Source organism: Rutidosis leptorrhynchoides, chromosome 8 (genome assembly GCF_046630445.1).
Source record: "Rutidosis leptorrhynchoides isolate AG116_Rl617_1_P2 chromosome 8, CSIRO_AGI_Rlap_v1, whole genome shotgun sequence".
NCBI classification, from domain to species: Eukaryota; Viridiplantae; Streptophyta; class Magnoliopsida; order Asterales; family Asteraceae; genus Rutidosis; species Rutidosis leptorrhynchoides.
Genome location: NC_092340.1, coordinates 92,899,406 through 92,917,410, shown reverse-complemented (window position 1 = coordinate 92,917,410; position 18,005 = coordinate 92,899,406). Strand labels below are relative to the sequence as shown.

The following is an 18,005-nucleotide window of genomic DNA, read 5'->3' as shown; positions in this document are numbered from 1 at the left end:
ATGATGTGAACAATGCCAATAAGCTACACCCAGAGGGTTAGCTACATCACGACAATACAACATTATACGTATACAATATATATATATATCTATATCTCGAATAACATAAATTTGCTTACGCTTACAACACAATAACCATGGTTAACCAATAGTACAAGGAATGGTACCTCGAATTTCCCATTGGTGTTCCTAACAACCATTAGTGCACAACAAATTATAATACTAACCCCGGAGTGGTATCGATCGCCCGAACTTTAAACCCACCCGTCACGTGTATTGTGGTATCGAACGCCCAAACTTTAAACCCACACTACATGCCCACACACATATATGACATGGCATCGAACACCCGAACTTAAACCCATATCATATATTGACCCGATGTGGTATCGACCGCCCGAACTTAAACCTACATCGAATCTCGTACAAGTAAATACATTATATACACATATGCATAATCATTCCACTCACAATATTAACCCTTCGCCATTGGGGTTATATAATCCACATCACACACCCATGTGATAACGTACACACAAAGTGTGCACCTCGCCAAGGTAGTCAACCAAAACGCACAACCGTGCCAATTGGACCTATACACAAGTCCAACAATTCCACCTATATGAGAAGTGAGCTCTATAACCGAGAACCCCTTCACCCGACCCACACCCATCCTATACATACATATGCATATAGGATATTAACACTCACCTTGTCGCCTCGATGAATGCTTCCAAGTAATCCGCAACTCGTCAATGGAAAGTACCTATTCCATCATCACAAATTTAACAACACACTTAGATTGGATTTACAAACCAACCAAATTTGACACTTAGTGCAATTTCGACCCAAATGCACTTCCAAGTACAAACCGCGCCCAAACTATCCAATAATTACTAACACAAGTGAGAATGGTCCTAATATGCCCATTAAACCCAATCACAAGTGTTAAACACTTATCGTTCTCAAAATCGCCCATAAACCCTAATTTTCCAACACCTCAATAATCACTAAATACTAGTGATTACACCCATTTGCAAGTCTTACAAGCATAAACTTGCACACCAAACCCAAAACCCACCAATAACAACAATAAACCCGAATATTGGCGTTAATCTCCGATTAACAACTAAATGGGTTTCACCTATGAATCATACAATCAAAAGCCCTAAATTTGAATGATGAACAAGAAAATGAAATTCGGAGTTAGAGCTTACCACTAGTATCACCGTGTAGCTAAGAATGAGGAGAACAAACTTGTCAACTACGCCAAAGATCAAAATCCGCTTCTTCCTTTCCAAAATCCCACTTGAATCACTTGGGGTATTTGAGTTTCTTGGGAGAAAATGAAAGAAAAAGGAAAAGAAAATAAGAAATGAAATGAATGGATGAGGTTAAATCCTCAAATCTGGCTTAAACGCGAAAAGACCAAATTGCCCTTGAACTTCATTTAAAATTACAAGAATCCGGTGCCAGTTCGTGCAGTATGCCGCGTCGCGGCCTTAAATGTCGCGCCGCGACATTTGACTAAGTCTGGGATCATTTTTAACTAACTTCTGATCTAAATTTCAATAGAATGCCGTGTCGCGGCCTCGTTTGTCGCGCCGCGACCCAAAGCTCGACCTGATCCCTTCTCCCGCGTACAAGACTTTAACACCTGAACACGTCTCAAATCCTTCAAACTCTAGTCGTACCTACACAATACACCTATATATCATGTACGGAGAAAAACAGGGTGTTACAAGAAGGTTTATTGAAGGTTTCTCTTTGATTTCGCGTCCTTTGACTGCGTTAACTCATAAAGGGAAGAAGTTTGTTTGGGAAAAAGAACAAGAAGCAGCATTTCAAACCCTGAAGCAGAAGTTAACCACCGCACCTATCTTATCTCTTCCCGAAGGCAGTGACGACTTCGTTGTGTACTGCGATGCTTCAAAGAATGGCTTTGGTTGTGTATTGATGCAAAGAACGAAGGTCATTGCTTATGCATCTCGTCAGCTGAAGATTCATGAGCGAAACTACACTACTCATGATCTCGAACTTGGAGCCGTTGTCTTCGCATTGAAGCTGTGGAGACACTATCTTTATGGAACAAAGAGTACTATCTTTACCGATCACAAGAGTCTCCAACACATCTTCGATCAGAAGCAACTGAACATGAGATAGCGTCGATGGATTGAGACGCTAAACGACTATGATTGTGAACTTCGCTACCATCCGGGCAAGGCCAATGTTGTAGCTGATGCATTAAGTCAAAAGGAGAGGACGGTACCTCTTCGCGTTCGGGCCCTGAACATCACCATCCATTCTAATCTTCACAGCCAGATCTGAGCGGCCCAAGAAGAGGCTCTCATCGAGAAGAACTTACGTTATGAATACTTGAACATTCTCGTCTCTAAATTCGAGGTTAGGGAATCTGGACTCCGATGTTATGTCGGAATAATTTGGGTACCTCGTTATGGAGATCTACGGAACCTTATACTTGATGAAGCCCACAAGTCGAGATATTCGATTCATCCAGGAGCCGGAAAAATGTACCACGATCTTAAGGAACAATATTGGTGGCCAAATCTTAAGAAGGATGTTGCAACTTATGTTGGAAGGTGTTTGACTTGTTCGAAGGTTAAGGCTGAACATCAAAGGCCATCTGGATTACTTCAATAACCAGAAATCCCACAATGGAAATGGGAAGCAATTACAATGGATTTCATCACGAAGCTACCAAAGACGGTGGGTGGATACGATACAATCTGGGTTATCGTTGACCGTCTTACCAAATCTGCTCATTTTCTAGCGATGAAAGAAACAGATACAATGGAGAGACTTGCTCAACTGTACATCAAATAGGTTGTATCTCATCATGGTGTACCCTTATCAATTATCTCAGATCGCGATCCCCGTTTTGCTTCCAGATTCTGGCGTTCTTTGCAAGAAGCCTTGGGAACTCGTCTCGACATGAGCACCGCGTACCACCCCCAGACCGACGGTCAGAGCGAACGAACGATTCAGACTTTAGAGGACATGTTACGTGCCTGTGTTATTGACATCAGAAAGTCTTGGGAAAGGCATCTGCCGCTAGCCGAATTCTCTTACAATAACAGTTATCATTCGAGTATTAAAGCCGCGCCTTTTGAAGCGTTGTATGATCGCAAGTGCCGTTCTCCTATTTGTTGGGCCGAGTTAGGCGAAGTGCAAATCACCGGACCAGAGATAGTCCATGAAACGAAGGAGAAGATTTCTCAGATTCAAGCGAGATTTAAGACTGCCCGTGATCGCCAAAAGAGTTATGCTGACCGTAAACGTAAAGATTTTGAATTCAATTTGGGTGACCATGTCATGTTGAAGGTCGCACCTTGGAAAGGTGTAATTTGCTTTGGAAAGCGCGGAAAGTTAAATCCGCGATACATCGGACCCTTTGAAATTGTGGAACGTGTCGGACCGGTTACTTACCGTTTGGATCTTCCGACTCAGTTGAGTGCTGTTCATCCTACCTTCCATGTATCAAATTTGAAAAAGTGCCTTGCCCCACCGGAACTTATCATACCATTGGAAGAACTTACGATTGATGACAAACTCCACTTCGTGGAAGAGCCTGTCGAAATTATGGACCGTGAGGTCAAAACCTTGAAACACAATAAGATTCCAATTGTCCGAGTTCGTTGGAATGCCAAGCGTGGACCTGAGTTTACCTGGGAGCGAGAGGATCAAATGAAGCAGAAGTATCCTCACATTTTCCCGACTCCATCACCTACCTCAGCTTAAATTTCGGGACGAAATTTCCAATAACAGGTGGGTAATGTAACGACCCGAATTTTTCGACTTGCTTTTATGCCTTGTATTTTAGCGAAACTGCGTATTTGTGCGTACTGTGTTACTTTATTACTCTGGAACCTTGGAACACGTGTTTTATATTTATATTTACCCTAAAACATGCATTGGTGTATGTGGAATGCTTAACTTGTCCATTGGATGCTTTATAACCGTTAGTGTTACTTGTCGTTACGAATAAACCGCGGACTGCGCACACGTTTGACTTTTGTAGGAACCGGAACTTTTGGTCTGCGAAATATTAATTATTATTTTATAATAATAATTACCTGGGCTTTTGGATGCTTAATTTTATTTATTTAATTGCTAAAGCCCAATAGTTAGCCTTGTTGGACTTTCTACCTTGTTGGACTCAAGCCCACCCTACTCTAGCTAGTGACCCAATTAATTAGCCCAAGTATTATTACTAGTAGCCCATAATAATAAATAAATAATAAATTAATTAATTAATGAGTCATACTAGCATAATGGATAAGGATTATCAACTTTGTCACTTAGGATTCTAGCATAAGGACACACTTTAGACACCATTAGCCATAAAGCAAAACTTTATCTCCCTCCCCCTCCCCTTAAAACTCACGGCCATATGGCCTTGCCATGTCATCAATCCATGTCCATTTCATTTGCTTATAAATACTAGCCATTTACCTCACACTTGATCATTTGGTTTTCACACACACTTGTTCTTTCTTTCTTTCCTCTCTAGTTCTTCTTGTAAGTTTTCTTTTCCTTCTTCTTTTCCTTTCAATTTCATGGTCATCATCATCATAATATGGAGATCAAAGTTCCTTTTAGCTTTGATCTTACTTATATCTTGTTGATTCAAGCATGAATCTTTCAAGAACATGGAAGATTCAAGCTTTCTAGCTTGAATCTTCATATCTTTTGTAGATCTACGTCTTTTATACTTTAATCTTGTTATTTTATGATAAAGATTCAAACTTTTGTTTGTAATCTTCAAGCATCTTCAAGATCCAAGCTTTATGCTTCAAGATCTTCAAGAACAATTAAGATGCAAGCTTTCTAGCTTGAATCTTCATATCTTTTTGTTAGATCTAAGTTTTTTTTGCTTTGATCATGTTGTTTTGTGAAAAAGATTCAAACTTGTGTTTGTTATCTTCATATATCTTAAAGATCCAAGCTTTATGCTTCAAGATCTTCAAGAACACTTAAAGGTTCAAGCTTTCTAGCTTTGCAACCTTGTAACTTGTGTGAAATGGATCCAAGCTCTCTAGCTTAGGGTTCCATCACCACATTTGACTTGGATTGTGCTTATACTTGTTGAATTGATGTAAATTTTGTAGCTTTAGTTGTTATTGTGAATTGAAATTGTGTTAAGACTAAGGATATGATGTAACCTTGGTTCATCATCCATCTAAGACTCATGAATGAGTTGTGTTCTTACTTGGTCTTAACATATTGTGTATTGATGGTGAATCTTGGTCAAAAGTGATGCTAAACCATCAACGAGTTGTACACTTGAAGCTACAAGCATCAAGGATGAGAACCGTGATGAGCATCAAGCACCAAGAACCCCACCGGAGCACTTACCTACTGTTTTTCGTATCTGATCAGACCACCTGGGCTACTGTAAAGTTGATTTTCAGTTAGTTCGGTTCGAGTAGATGATTTTCCGTTTAGGCCTCGTCTTAATCCGAGTTACGGTTTAGGATTTATGGCCCTCCGATAGTCACTACACCCTATTAACGTTGTGCTAAAATTTCGGACCTACTCGCACTTAAACCGTCGCCACGGTCAAACGAAGACGAGTTAGGTTCTACAAATTGGTCAGTGGTTAGGGGACTCATATACGGAGCCATGGCCACTGACTATGCATCTTTTCGATTTACGTAGAGGTCGTAGCAGCTGACCGAAGTCAGCCTATTGTTTCGATCTCTATTCTTGTCGAACTTACTTAGCTTTTATGATGATGAATGATGATGATGATGACACTTAAACTTATTTTATGCACTATTAGAATTTATAAAGACAACCTACTGACCTAGTAACCTTTGATTTAGGTTGACGACCTTTCGGACCGACTTACTACTTGCGTACTTTCATTACCGACTTTACCGCTTTTATCACTGTGAGTTATAGCATCCCTTTTTACCACTTTTACTATTTTTGGGACTGAGAATACATGCGCTTTTTACATTTTACATGTTAGGCACAAGTACTTAAACTTTGTATATGTGTGGGTTATACAACGGCATAAATATTCCCTTTAGCACGGTAACGTTTGGTCATTGGTTTTTGAACCGGTGAACGCGAATCTTAGATATGGATCCATAGGGTTTGACATCCCCACTCGGGCTAGTCGCGCTAACATTTAACGGGTGTTTAATACTTCGTGAACATACGCACTCGTCAGGTGTACTTTCAGGGGGTTATAAGCGTTAAGTCTAGTTACCGGGTGCCCACGGTTATACATATACTTTTCATACTGTTAGATATGCTGTTTGCAGCACTGAAATCTCGTGGCATATCTTACGTTACTATTACAACTTAAACTATAGCTCACCAACATTCGTGTTGACTTTTTAAGCGTGTATTTCTCAGGTGCCTAGAGGTTTATTGCTTCCGCTGTTACACTTGATGTCATGCTGTTATTGAATTGATGTTATGGACCTACTGTACTAGTTATCCGCTGCATTACTAGAGATGTCTCAAATTATGAAACTTATGTTTTGTATTCGTAAACTTATGTTATTTTGGAACAATGGTTTGTAATAAGTCTTATGACATGTTATCTTTGTAAAACGTTATCTTTTTAATGAATGCAAATCGGTTTTCAAACAGCATATAGTGTTTGACCTTGTGATGATCCTGTTTTTGATGATCCGTACACGATGGTTTTGTACGGGGCGTCACATTTTTAAACACAAAATAGCAACTGTGGTTTTTTTTACGAGATTACGTTACATATGTATACAAAATACATGTCTCAATAAAATGTTGTATTGTAGACTTTTATGATAAGGAAAATAGCAATTGTGATGAAAATTGGAAGAAGGTCGTGGGAGAATAAATGAAATGTAGTTCATTTTTTCTGAGTAAGTTAAGTATATCAATATGTTCATAAAAACAATGACAAGTTTCTTAGTCGGAATCTGTGGTTCCACGGGTCATTAAATGACTTTAGCATTTACATTCACTTAATACCTAAAACATATCATTAAACTATTTCATTAAAACAAATCCGTGGTTTTACGGGTCATTTCACTAGTTTTTTTTTGTCATTTCTCATATTTTATTTCCTTTTTGCTTTTAACTAGTTGTCGAACCCTCGCTTCGCGCCGGGAGTTCAGTTTTTAATGTATTTTATTGTGTTTAGTTACGGAGCCTTCGAGTCAAAAATCAAAGTATATAAAAAGTACCATAAATATTTAGCTTTTTTAAAAAGTGTCTGTTTTCTGTATAGTTAGTGACATTGTGTTTGTAAAATTATTTCACGTTTAACGATGGTGTCGGAAAAATTTAACTCGTTGCGAGCGAGAAGATATGACACGTTGAATATTTGAGTGGAGTTTATTTAAGATATTTTATGAAAATTTTGATTTAACACTTTAACCCCCTATTTTAGGGGGCCGATTTTAAATCTTGAAAAAAGTGTGAGAGGCGTTTGTGGTGTTATTTAAAAGAAAGGAAGGGGAAAAAAGGTGGAAAAAACAAAAATATCCCTGATACTATTCATTTTTTTTTTTGTGTAATAGTTAATATGATAATTTTATTTTATCATATCATATATCATATCTTATTTTGAAATAGACGGTAAATATACACTATTAGAACATGGGCCTAAAGCCCATTTTATTTCGGGGCCCATTTTCAACTCATCCACCCACCGCCGACTGAATGTATTTAACGGCAAAGTTTTACAAGAGGGAGGACACACCGTACTTCCCCTGGAACCCTCCCGCATTTGATTTCCGACTCTTTTTCTCTCTTTCAGTTTCTTTCCTTTTTCGCGCCATTCCGTTTCATTACTCTCCCACTTAATTCATATTCTGCTTTACAACTCTATAAATAAATTCGTACAAAATCAAAACCCTAACCTCTACTCATCAGTAATCATCACCTTCATCGATCACCATGGCGGACGGCCACATGTTCAACAACATTTCCCTCGTTGGCCGCGGCGGCGCCGTAAGTCTCCTTTTTACCCTCTTTTTTTACATGTTAATTTTTATTCGTATGTTAAAAACCCTAACCCTAGCTTGCTGCGTAACAGTTACATAACTGCACGGCGTTTAGATTTATACAGTAATTTATCGTTTTTCGATTTTTTTTTTTTTTTTTTTTTTTTTTTTTTTTTTTTTTGTAGAATCGTGTATGCTTTTGCTTTACCTTAGGGTTTAAAACATCAATTTTTGTATTTGTATTGGAAAATGTAGAATCCAGGGCAACTTAGGGTTTATTCACGTGGTTTGTTGTGGAGGAAACAAGGAGGTGGTAAGGCTGTGGAAGTTGATAAGGATGATATTGTTCGAATTACCTGGATGAAGGTGCCACGTAGCAATCAACTTGCCGTGCTAATCAAAGACGGTCTCAAGTATAAATTTATCGGTTTTCGCGATCAGGTTTTGTGTTTTCTCATCTGGTGAATTTGATACTGCCTCATGGGGAATTTTGAATTTAATTACTTGTGCAAGTTTGGGATGTATAAACACAATGTAAGGAATATGTAACTCTGTTTGCAGGATGTAGTCAGCCTGACCAATTTTTTCCAGAACTCATGTAACATTATTCCAGAAGAAAAGCAACTTTCAGTTAGTGGAAAGAATTGGGGAGAACTCGATATAGATGGTTAGTAATTATTTTAGTTGATATTAAGGGTGTTTGAGACTGTGTTTCGAGGCAGATTATTAGATTATCGAGGTTTGAAAATGCCGATAATCTATTTTTTGTGTTTGGGTAAGAATATCTGACAAGTAATTTTTTGCAATTTCAAACTTTCCAATCATGATTTTGGATAAGCAGCTATATACCTACTGCATGAAAACTGAATAAACATTACTGAGAATTCACCAGGTCATTATCTATTTTGTTGTACATTAAAATGTGTTTGAAGTTCTGTTTGCTATCTTATAGCACCAAACTAAATCACTTGTATGTACTTGTTATCTTTCCTGGTTCACTTATTTGATATCGTTATCTGGACCAGCAGTCACGCTTTAGACAATTAATGTAGTCTTGATATACTGCGTGATGGTGGTTGTTTTTTGATGTTGTATTTGATATTGCTTAGGTAATATGCTTTCTTTTCTTGTTGGCTCAAAGCAAGCGTTTGAGATATCATTGGCTGATGTGTCCCAGACACAACTGCAAGGAAAGACTGATGTCATCTTGGAGTTTCACGTGGATGACACCACTGGTGCTAATGAGGTCAGATTATATTATAATAATACATATAAAGTTTGAGGCTTGAAGTCTTAACTTTTTAAGCTCATTGTCAATACAGAAAGACACTTTGATGGAAATGAGCTTCCACATTCCTGGTTCAAACACTCAGTTTGTTGGAGATGAAAATCGTCCTCCTGCACAAGTAAGTTGTCTGAAAATACTTGCTGCTGCATTCACAGTTATGTTATAAATTTTACGAATCTTTGTGTTATGTTTATTTAGGTTTTCCGAGAAAAAATAATGTCAATGGCTGATGTCGGTGGTGGAGGTGAGGAAGCTGTCGTTACCTTTGATACCATTACAATTCTTACTCCAAGGTACGTTTTTTTTCTGCAGTTGTTTTTTTTTTTTCGTTTTCAAAGAATAATATTAGTCATTTATCATTGTAGGGGGCGTTACAATGTTGAACTTCACCTTTCATTCTTGCGGCTTCAAGGGCAAGCTACTGATTTTAAAATCCAGTACAGTAGCATAGTTCGTGTTTTTGTCTTACCCAAGGTGTTTAATCGTCCCTACCTTTACAAGTTATCTTATTGGAGTTACATACTGGAAAATAATAAATAACTCACGTTTATTTCTGCTTGTGTAGTCTAACCAGCCTCATACATTTGTTGTTGTTACTTTGGATCCCCCGATCCGTAAAGGTCAAACCTTGTACCCACATATTGTGATGCAGGTATCTTATCTACACTATTATTTTGAATTATTTCACTCGGAGCTTGTTCCTACACTTGACTTACATTTGATGTTCTATCGATTAACCTTGACGCAGTTTGAAACTGATACTGTGGTGGAAAGCAGTTTGGTGATGAATGATGAGTTGTACGCTTCCAAATACAAAGACAAGTTAGAACCATCTTATAAGGTGATGATCCTAACACGTCACTTTTTGTTATTGTTGTTCAGTCAACTTCCTGTTTTGATGATGGTAACAAGTGTATTTGTAAATTCCTTGGTTCTTAATTATATATCTGAAAGGAAACAATTCAATTAAGTAATAGGTGAATTGATTGAAAGTCTCCCAACCTATTACACGACTTACTAGGCCACCTATGATACCACCTCTGTGTTTTTATGAAGTATGCACTTTTGAATGACATGATTGCTTTCAAATTAACAGGGTCTTATTCACGAAGTTTTTACAATGATTTTGCGTGGGTTGTCTGGTACAAAGCTAACTAGACCCGGGAAGTTTCGTAGTTGTCAGGATGGTTATGCTGTCAAGTCGTCTTTAAAAGCTGAAGACGGTGTTTTATATCCTCTTGAGAAGAGCTTTTTCTTCTTACCAAAGCCTCCTACTCTTATTCTCCATGACGAGGTATAATGTAATTAGAATGAGTTCATGCTGTTTAGTTGAACTTTTACTGACTCGTTTGTTTTTTTTAATAGATTGACTATGTAGAATTTGAGAGACATGCAGCTGGAGGTTCAAACATGCATTATTTTGATCTTCTTATCAGACTCAAGACTGAGCAAGAACATCTTTTCCGTAACATTCAAAGAAATGAATATCATAACTTGTTCGATTTTATTAGGTGAGTATAGTACCAGTATTGTTTAGTGTGGAGATCATCTGCATGGAGTACTAACATTACTATTGAACTAATGCAGTTCAAAGGGTCTGAAGATAATGAACCTGGGAGCTGGTGTACACGCTGCAGATGGTGTTGCAGCTGTTTTACAAGATGAGGATGATGATGCTGTGGACCCTCATCTTGAGCGAATTAAGAATGAAGCTGGTGGAGAGGATAGTGATGAGGAGGTAACACTTATTTGTTTTTTTCTACGATAAAGTGGATGCCAAATCATTGTCTTGTGTATCTAAAATGTGTTTGTCATACTTGTTATATACATTTATCTAGATATAACTTTGTAATACGTTGACGACAGGATGAGGATTTTGTTGCTGACAAGGATGATGATGGGTCACCCAGTGATGATTCTGGGGATGATGACTCTGATGGTAGTGATAGTGGAGGTGACAAGGAGGTAAAAAAAATATTTATTTATTTATTTATTTTGAAGGATCATTTTTCCACATTAGATTCAGTCTTACGGTGCTGCTTAACCTTTGATGTCAGAGAATTTCAAAAAAGGAGTCCAAGAAAGAACCTGTTGCTTCCAAAACATCATCTTCAAGTAAGAAAAGAAGCAATGATGATGGGACTTCAAAGAAAAGGAAACAAAAGAAGATAAAGGATCCAAACGCACCCAAGAGGGCATTGAGTGGTTTCATGTTCTTCTCACAGCTTGAACGAGAGGTTTGTCAACGAACTTCTTATATTTGAGTAGATTAAATACTTATAACTCGAATAGAACATTAATCAACTTTTGGATATGTTAGTAGTCGTGATCCGTTAACAATTGGGCTAAATGTCGGTAATGCTATTTCTGTCATTCATTTTCTTAATTGTATAAATATCTATATACATAGGTCTTCATGTATTTTTAACATTTTAAGGACATGTATTCAGAATTTTCAGGAAGTAAGTTGAGTTATCTAAACTTTTTACCCATTATGCATTATGTACTGTAATATATTATACTTCTCAATCTTAATATAACTGGGCTATTTGTGCATATCCCAACAGATTTTTACACCTTTTTAGTAGAGCATTTCGAAATTACTGTTGATGATGACTGTGTATCTTTCAGAATGTGAAGAAGGAAATTCCAGGAATCTCATTTAAAGAAATTGCCAGGGTTCTTGGAGAACGATGGAACAAGTTATCAGGTTCGTAAGCCACCTCACAAAGTTGACCATGGTCAATATCTTTATATTCTCCGAGTTAATAATAATAAGATGCATCTTGTTTTTGTTGGTTTACAGCCGCAGAGAAGGAACCATACGAGGCAAAAGCTCAAGCAGACAAGAAAAGGTACCTAAGTGCAATCAGTGACTATAGGAACCACCCCCAACAATCCTCCAAAATGGATTTGATGGATGAATCCGACAGTAATTAGAACTTTTGATGTTCTTTGAGGTATAATAGTTTTCACTTTAGTGTTATAAAAATGTAGTATGCGCCCAAAAAGTATCTGGTCGGTTGACGTCGTTCACTTATATTATGGATGTTTGGTAGATGGTAATAACTAATATATCGGTGTTTGTAACCTTAGATATTTTTATTCTTTTTTATCGATCTTAAAAGTTTGAACCATTAAAATTGCTCTTATGGAAGACGAAAGTGATATTGTGAGAATCTCAACAATGGTAAAAAATGCTTTTTTTCTAATAAAATTCATTTCAAAATTGAATTTACACGAAAACTGTACATCGATCTGTTACTCGTATACATTCTTAAACCCTAGCAATCCATCCTACTCTTTTAAGAAAGCTACGACTGTCAACAAGGGGACCCCGCCTTACAGTTAAGCGATGCGCCCACAGATTGGGTAAGTTTGCCCACTTTTTCTGCCGGTTGGGCCGGAATTAACGCTGGGCCCTTGTATCTTTCAGCCCATTTCGGGTTTCCTGATTGCCGGAAATACGCTCCGTTCAGCATTAAGTCTCCCTCACTTCTCCATGTCCATTTCCGCCATATGGATTCTGGAACTTGCTCCCTTTTTGTTATCTCCTTGCATGCACCATCAGCAGCCTTAAACCTGTTTCCCTGACTAATAATGGTAGGGGCATCTGCACCTCCAATCGCATACGACTTCCATTCCATATAATCATTATTAACCACGTGCACGAACCCGAATCGCACCGCCGGCAGCCTCTGCGTTAGCCCTATCCCGAAGTGGTTATACGCAAGCGTCACCTTCATTATCTTGTCCTCTGGGGTGTGATCACTTGCACCAAATAGCAAAGCCTGTACATACAGTACAAATACTTGATGCACAATTGTGGTGGATTTATCAATTCTGATTTGTAATAAACAAAATACCTTATCGTGCTTGACGAAGTGACAATTCGAAATGGTGACATTAGTAGAAGCTGCAACAATATCGATAAGCCCATCGTAGCTACTAGCAAAGGAGCAATGGTCAACCCACACCTGCGAGGAGCTAAAGATGGAAATGGCATCACCATCACTTCTTCCTCGTTTACCGACATGATCGGTTTTCGATCGGATCATTCCACCAGATCCCTCGACAATATCATACATATGGATGCCGTGGATAATCACGTTGTGAACGAATTGTAACATAATACCAGCCCCACCTGCTACATGTACTTCAAACCCACGGCCATCAACGGTCTTGTCAGACATAAAGATAAGCTCTTGGCTAAGTCTAATGTTCATATTATTAGAGAAGGTGATCCAGAGTGGTTCGGGTTGGAGGACTGCATGCCGAAGGGTGCCTGGTTTTGGGTTGATTACGTTTTTGTCTGATGAGTCAGTCACAACATAGATTTGGCCCATTTTGCCACCGAAGGTTCCATGGCCGAACCCTTTGGCACAACTAGCCAACTTTTTTCGGTTTTTAGCCCAATTGCGATCGCACCTCCAACATTTGTCAATAGAGTTATACGCTTTGCATCCACCTTTTTTCTTACCTAGCGGCTTTCTGATGGCGATAGCAGTATTGTGAGCCATTAACGACGGGACAATTGCTGCAAATATAATCAAACATAAAACAAGAACTCGATTACATCGAGCCCCTTCCATCTTTGGTCAAACTTCTTCAATGGAAGATATTAATTGTTGGTAGCTAGTCTGGCCGTCCTAAAATCTGATCTTTAAATCTGATCTTTGATTTGATCAAACTTTAAAAGATCAGATCGTTTTTAAACCAGTCCAGCTACCTTAACCAAAATATTCCGCCTCTAATTGTGAATTTGGAGATGGTTGAGGCCGAGTGAATGAAGAAACGTATTGTTGAAAATGTTGGATTTATATCACATTGAGGCATACTAAAAATAGAAACTTCCTTGGTTCGAGGAAATTGAGGAGGGCCATGGGTTTGTACACAGCTCTTTTAAAAGAAAATACTTTTGTATGTGGTTAAAATTTAATTAGGTTTAATGCTATGATAAGATTAAATTGCAATGAAGCTATCATATATATATATATATATATATATATATATATATATATATATATATATATATATATATACTTTTTAAGATTTTCCTATTATCGGTAGGAGAATTTTTTACGCGGTGGCATATTTAAGTATGCTGCCGTTTACAACCCATCACATATACTTGTATACTGATATTTAACTACCGCCTTTGAGCTGTTAAAAGTATTGTCGATTAGCCAAGATTCCCAAAATGGATAACAGATTAAATCCGGCCCATTTAGCACTACCCAAACAGACACTTGAAGAAAGAGGCATTCTGTTGAGTGGTAAAATATATGAAAAACAGAACCACAACCACACTTGAGCAAAACTTCTGCCTTGAATCATTTACTATTTCACCTTGCATACTTGGCTTGCAATTCACATCAATATTTCTCCATTGTAGCAAGTGGTACCCAATTTGTGTTAATGGCCATGGTCTTAAAGTTCATGGTTAGGCTTGTCTTGATGGAAGTGGCTTCTATTGTCGTTGCTTAAAGGGCTTACCATATAGAACTGCAGTTTATAGGAAGTACCATATTTTAACTATTTGTTTAATAAACATTTTCTTATGGAAAAATATGATGAAAATTAAACTGGTATATGTACTAGTCAAAGGGTTATTGGTGTAGAAGAACTATGGACCTTAGATCAAACGTATTAACCTAGATTAACGGCGGAAATGATAACTAGGGCGAGTCGAATACTTAATTAACTATCGAGATCAATCTAACCAACAAATAGTTGATATAATCGATGCCTAGAGCCTTGTATTCGGTTGGGGATTAGTCTGGGACGATAAACACAGAGTGATACGACGGCTAAAGGGTTTGTGGTGTGTAACCTTACAATGAACCACAAAACCCGTATATATATATATATATATATATATATATATATATATATATATATATATATATATATATATATATATATATATATCTTCAGTGACCATCGGCCGGTGGTCTGAGACCTACGGCCGATGGTGAGAGTCTCTCGACCGATGGTCCCTACCATCGGTCGATGGTCTGAGCAGCCAACCAACTGCTCTTAACCATTTCACGACATTATACTAAGCAATTCAAATACAAAGTATTAATGACGATGTTCATACATGACTGAAATACGAAATACAAAACTAATAGAACTTATTACATAATAGAACTCGGGATTATGCACCAACAAACTCCCCCCTAAGACCTAGTTCTATTTCAAAAATCTTCAGTCATCATTTACTTCATTCGTACGGATCGATTACCATGTTGTTCAAGTAGCACAGCTTAGCTACTTTCACATACTGTTCAGCCTGTACCTTGTTCTCACGACGATAGAGCATACGATTGTAATACAATGTGAAAATATCAGCCTCGGTACAGTTTCTTAACCAAATCGGATCCAACACACGAATGCAATCAATATCATCTTCTTTCAGCTTATCCAAAACAATCACAGCTTCTTCAGAACGATCATCATAAAACCACCATCTGAATCTTTGACTCCAATTCTGCGGCAACTTCCTTAAAGGTACCTTCTTCATAGTCTTTGCTCGCTTATACTTCACAATCCTTCGAGATTCACCATTTCTAGGATTAACTTTGAAACTAATCCTAGGAAATTGTGGCCTAAAACCTTCCCAATTCTTTGAATTAAAAGCAATTCGAATCTTCTTCACCAGCAACGAAGATCGATCACCAAATCCACAATATAACATTCTTAACCTGGCAATCCGCATTAGCTCAAAATACGGCAGTGATTTGAATTCGTGACCATGTTTAATATAATCAACACCAAACTCTCTCTTAATCGCAAACATGTTGAATTCTTCAATGTACGCCCAGGCAAGAATTCTTCCTTTCGCACTCTTTCTCAAATTAATCATCTTCAAATACTTTGGCTCAAGCTTCGGTTTCTCACAGTACTTTCTGATTCTCAATATACCACGCCAATCAGCTTCTAACTTCTCGACAACTTCATCATTATACTTAACCGGCAAGAAACCTTCAGGCAAAACCTCTGTCCTTTCCTTCTCTTTACACATTCTATTCAAAATCTCATCATCAGTTCTAAAAAACTCCTCAAAACCCGGAAGATCTTCATTCTTATCATTTTGATATATAGGAAAATCTTCATGAGTAACATCCTCAACTAAATCATCAACATCCCGATCATCAAGATCTTCAGAAATCTCAGGCCCAAAAGAATCATCCTCTGATGGAGGATCATCGGACTGTGCGTCAGCAGCTTTAGCTTCTTCTTGCTCTAGACGCACCATTTCGTCCAGCTCAGCTCTAGTGAAGTTGTGAGGGATCTCTCCCTCTTCTAAATCATCATAAACAACAGAATGCTTGAGCTCATCCTTTAGAAAAGAAATCACTAAAACTATAATCAATTTTAAGAGGAATTACTGACAATGCTGTAGCTTTGGAGGAACCAGGTGCCTCCACCATTTGATTATCAATCTCTCCCTCAGGCAATTCAGTCAAATCAAACTTTTCTTCCCAAGCTGTAACCTTTGCTAGAGCAGATTCAGCCAACTTCCTAGCTTGAGAAGCCTCTCTTTTCGCATCAGTCAATAACAACGACTGATCACCAACCTTCTTCTGAAGCAATTCAACTTGCATACTTAACCGAGTAACGTCCTCGGACTTCACACGATTCTCTTCCTTCAAATTCTCAATCTTCTCATCCATCTCCTTTCTCAACCTCAAGTTGTCAGCCATCGCTTGAATATATAAATCATTCAGATTCTGAAGAGTAGATGAGCCAACACTGTAGCGACCCGACAAAATTGTCATTTGACGGCGCCGACTACTTAGGTCCCGTTACGTGGTCATAAGTCTTTAAAATAACATTTGACCAAAATATGTCGCATTCATTGCAAAAGTAAAGAGTGTTCCCTAGTTTACAAGAATTGTTCATCCAAAAGTTACGTTACAAAGTTATAAGTACAAATGAAACCTATGAGACACAATTTAAAAGTAGCCAAAAGATGCTCCATGTATGCATAAATACTCGACATCCAAAGCAAGTATCAAAATAATGAGCGGAAGCATGTAACACATATCGTTCAAAGACCTGAGAAAAACATAGAAATCTATCAATGAAAACGTTGGTGAAATCATAGGTTTAAGTAAGTAAGTGAGTAAATAAGTAGATTGAACCACAAGATTTGCAACATCGAATTAATAGTTAACCATTCCAAAATTTGTTTCACGAGCACCCAATTATCAATGCTTAACATTTCTCCCATTGAACCCCATCACTTAGTGCTAGAACATACATTGTTTCTCGAAAATATATTTCATTCGTAAACGGTAGCGAACCGTTTGAATGAGGGTTTGTCAAACCCATATGGATCCATACAACATAAGTTCTCGCTTACACCCGGCAAGTGTAACTAATGATAATCGAATTGAGGATTTTGTTCTAAACTCGTATGTAGAATGTTTATTTTCCTGTACTTGTGTTCACTTAGTAAAAGAAATGTTTATGTTTTCTCATCCCAAATGTAAGTTCAAAAAGAGTAAAAGTGGGACTATGATCTCACCTTGAGTGCACGAGTAGTAAAGCACTTCAACAAGTAAACGTGTGCAAAGAACAATGCTAGTCTTGACCTAAACAATAGGTTGTATCAATAACGGTAAACACGATAGGTCAAAGATGTTCAATTAGTCCTATGGCTCGTTAAGACTCGATCATAATAGCATGTGAATCAAATTGTCATGTTTCATGCAAGGTACAAGTATAAAAACATGTTAGAA

The 18,005-nt window shown here is 37.8% G+C and overlaps 2 protein-coding genes across 2 annotated transcripts; one reads left to right on the top strand and one right to left on the bottom strand.

Annotated features, from left to right (window-relative positions):
• Positions 1-7,739: 7,739 nt before the first annotated feature.
• Positions 7,740-12,382, top strand: LOC139861997 (FACT complex subunit SSRP1-like). Its single transcript, XM_071850534.1, has 16 exons — positions 7,740-7,974; positions 8,223-8,408; positions 8,529-8,634; positions 9,077-9,213; positions 9,290-9,373; positions 9,454-9,548; positions 9,621-9,729; positions 9,821-9,907; positions 10,004-10,096; positions 10,352-10,549; positions 10,621-10,766; positions 10,843-10,993; positions 11,122-11,220; positions 11,313-11,492; positions 11,887-11,965; positions 12,062-12,382. The coding sequence occupies exons 1-16, from the start codon at positions 7,921-7,923 to the stop codon at positions 12,193-12,195; spliced, it is 1,938 nt and encodes a 645-aa protein (XP_071706635.1). The 5' UTR covers positions 7,740-7,920; the 3' UTR covers positions 12,196-12,382.
• Positions 12,383-12,578: 196 nt separating this feature from the next.
• Positions 12,579-13,998, bottom strand: LOC139862386 (probable pectate lyase P59). Its single transcript, XM_071850982.1, has 2 exons — positions 13,122-13,998; positions 12,579-13,046 (listed from the first exon to the last, which is right to left on the bottom strand). Exons 1-2 carry the CDS (start codon positions 13,845-13,847, stop codon positions 12,579-12,581), a joined length of 1,194 nt encoding a protein of 397 aa, XP_071707083.1. The 5' UTR covers positions 13,848-13,998.
• Positions 13,999-18,005: the final 4,007 nt, after the last annotated feature.

Excerpts from the sequence above, each read along its gene's own strand:
- LOC139861997 (XM_071850534.1), top strand. The coding sequence starts at position 7,921 with ATGGCGGACGGCCACATGTTCAACAACATTTCCCTCGTTGGCCGCGGC. Across the intron at positions 10,097-10,351 it reads AGTTAGAACCATCTTATAAG|GGTCTTATTCACGAAGTTTT; the intron begins GTGATGATCCTA and ends TCAAATTAACAG. Across the intron at positions 11,966-12,061 it reads ACGATGGAACAAGTTATCAG|CCGCAGAGAAGGAACCATAC; the intron begins GTTCGTAAGCCA and ends GTTGGTTTACAG.
- LOC139862386 (XM_071850982.1), bottom strand. The coding sequence starts at position 13,847 with ATGGAAGGGGCTCGATGTAATCGAGTTCTTGTTTTATGTTTGATTATA. Across the intron at positions 13,047-13,121 it reads ACTTCGTCAAGCACGATAAG|GCTTTGCTATTTGGTGCAAG; the intron begins GTATTTTGTTTA and ends CTGTATGTACAG.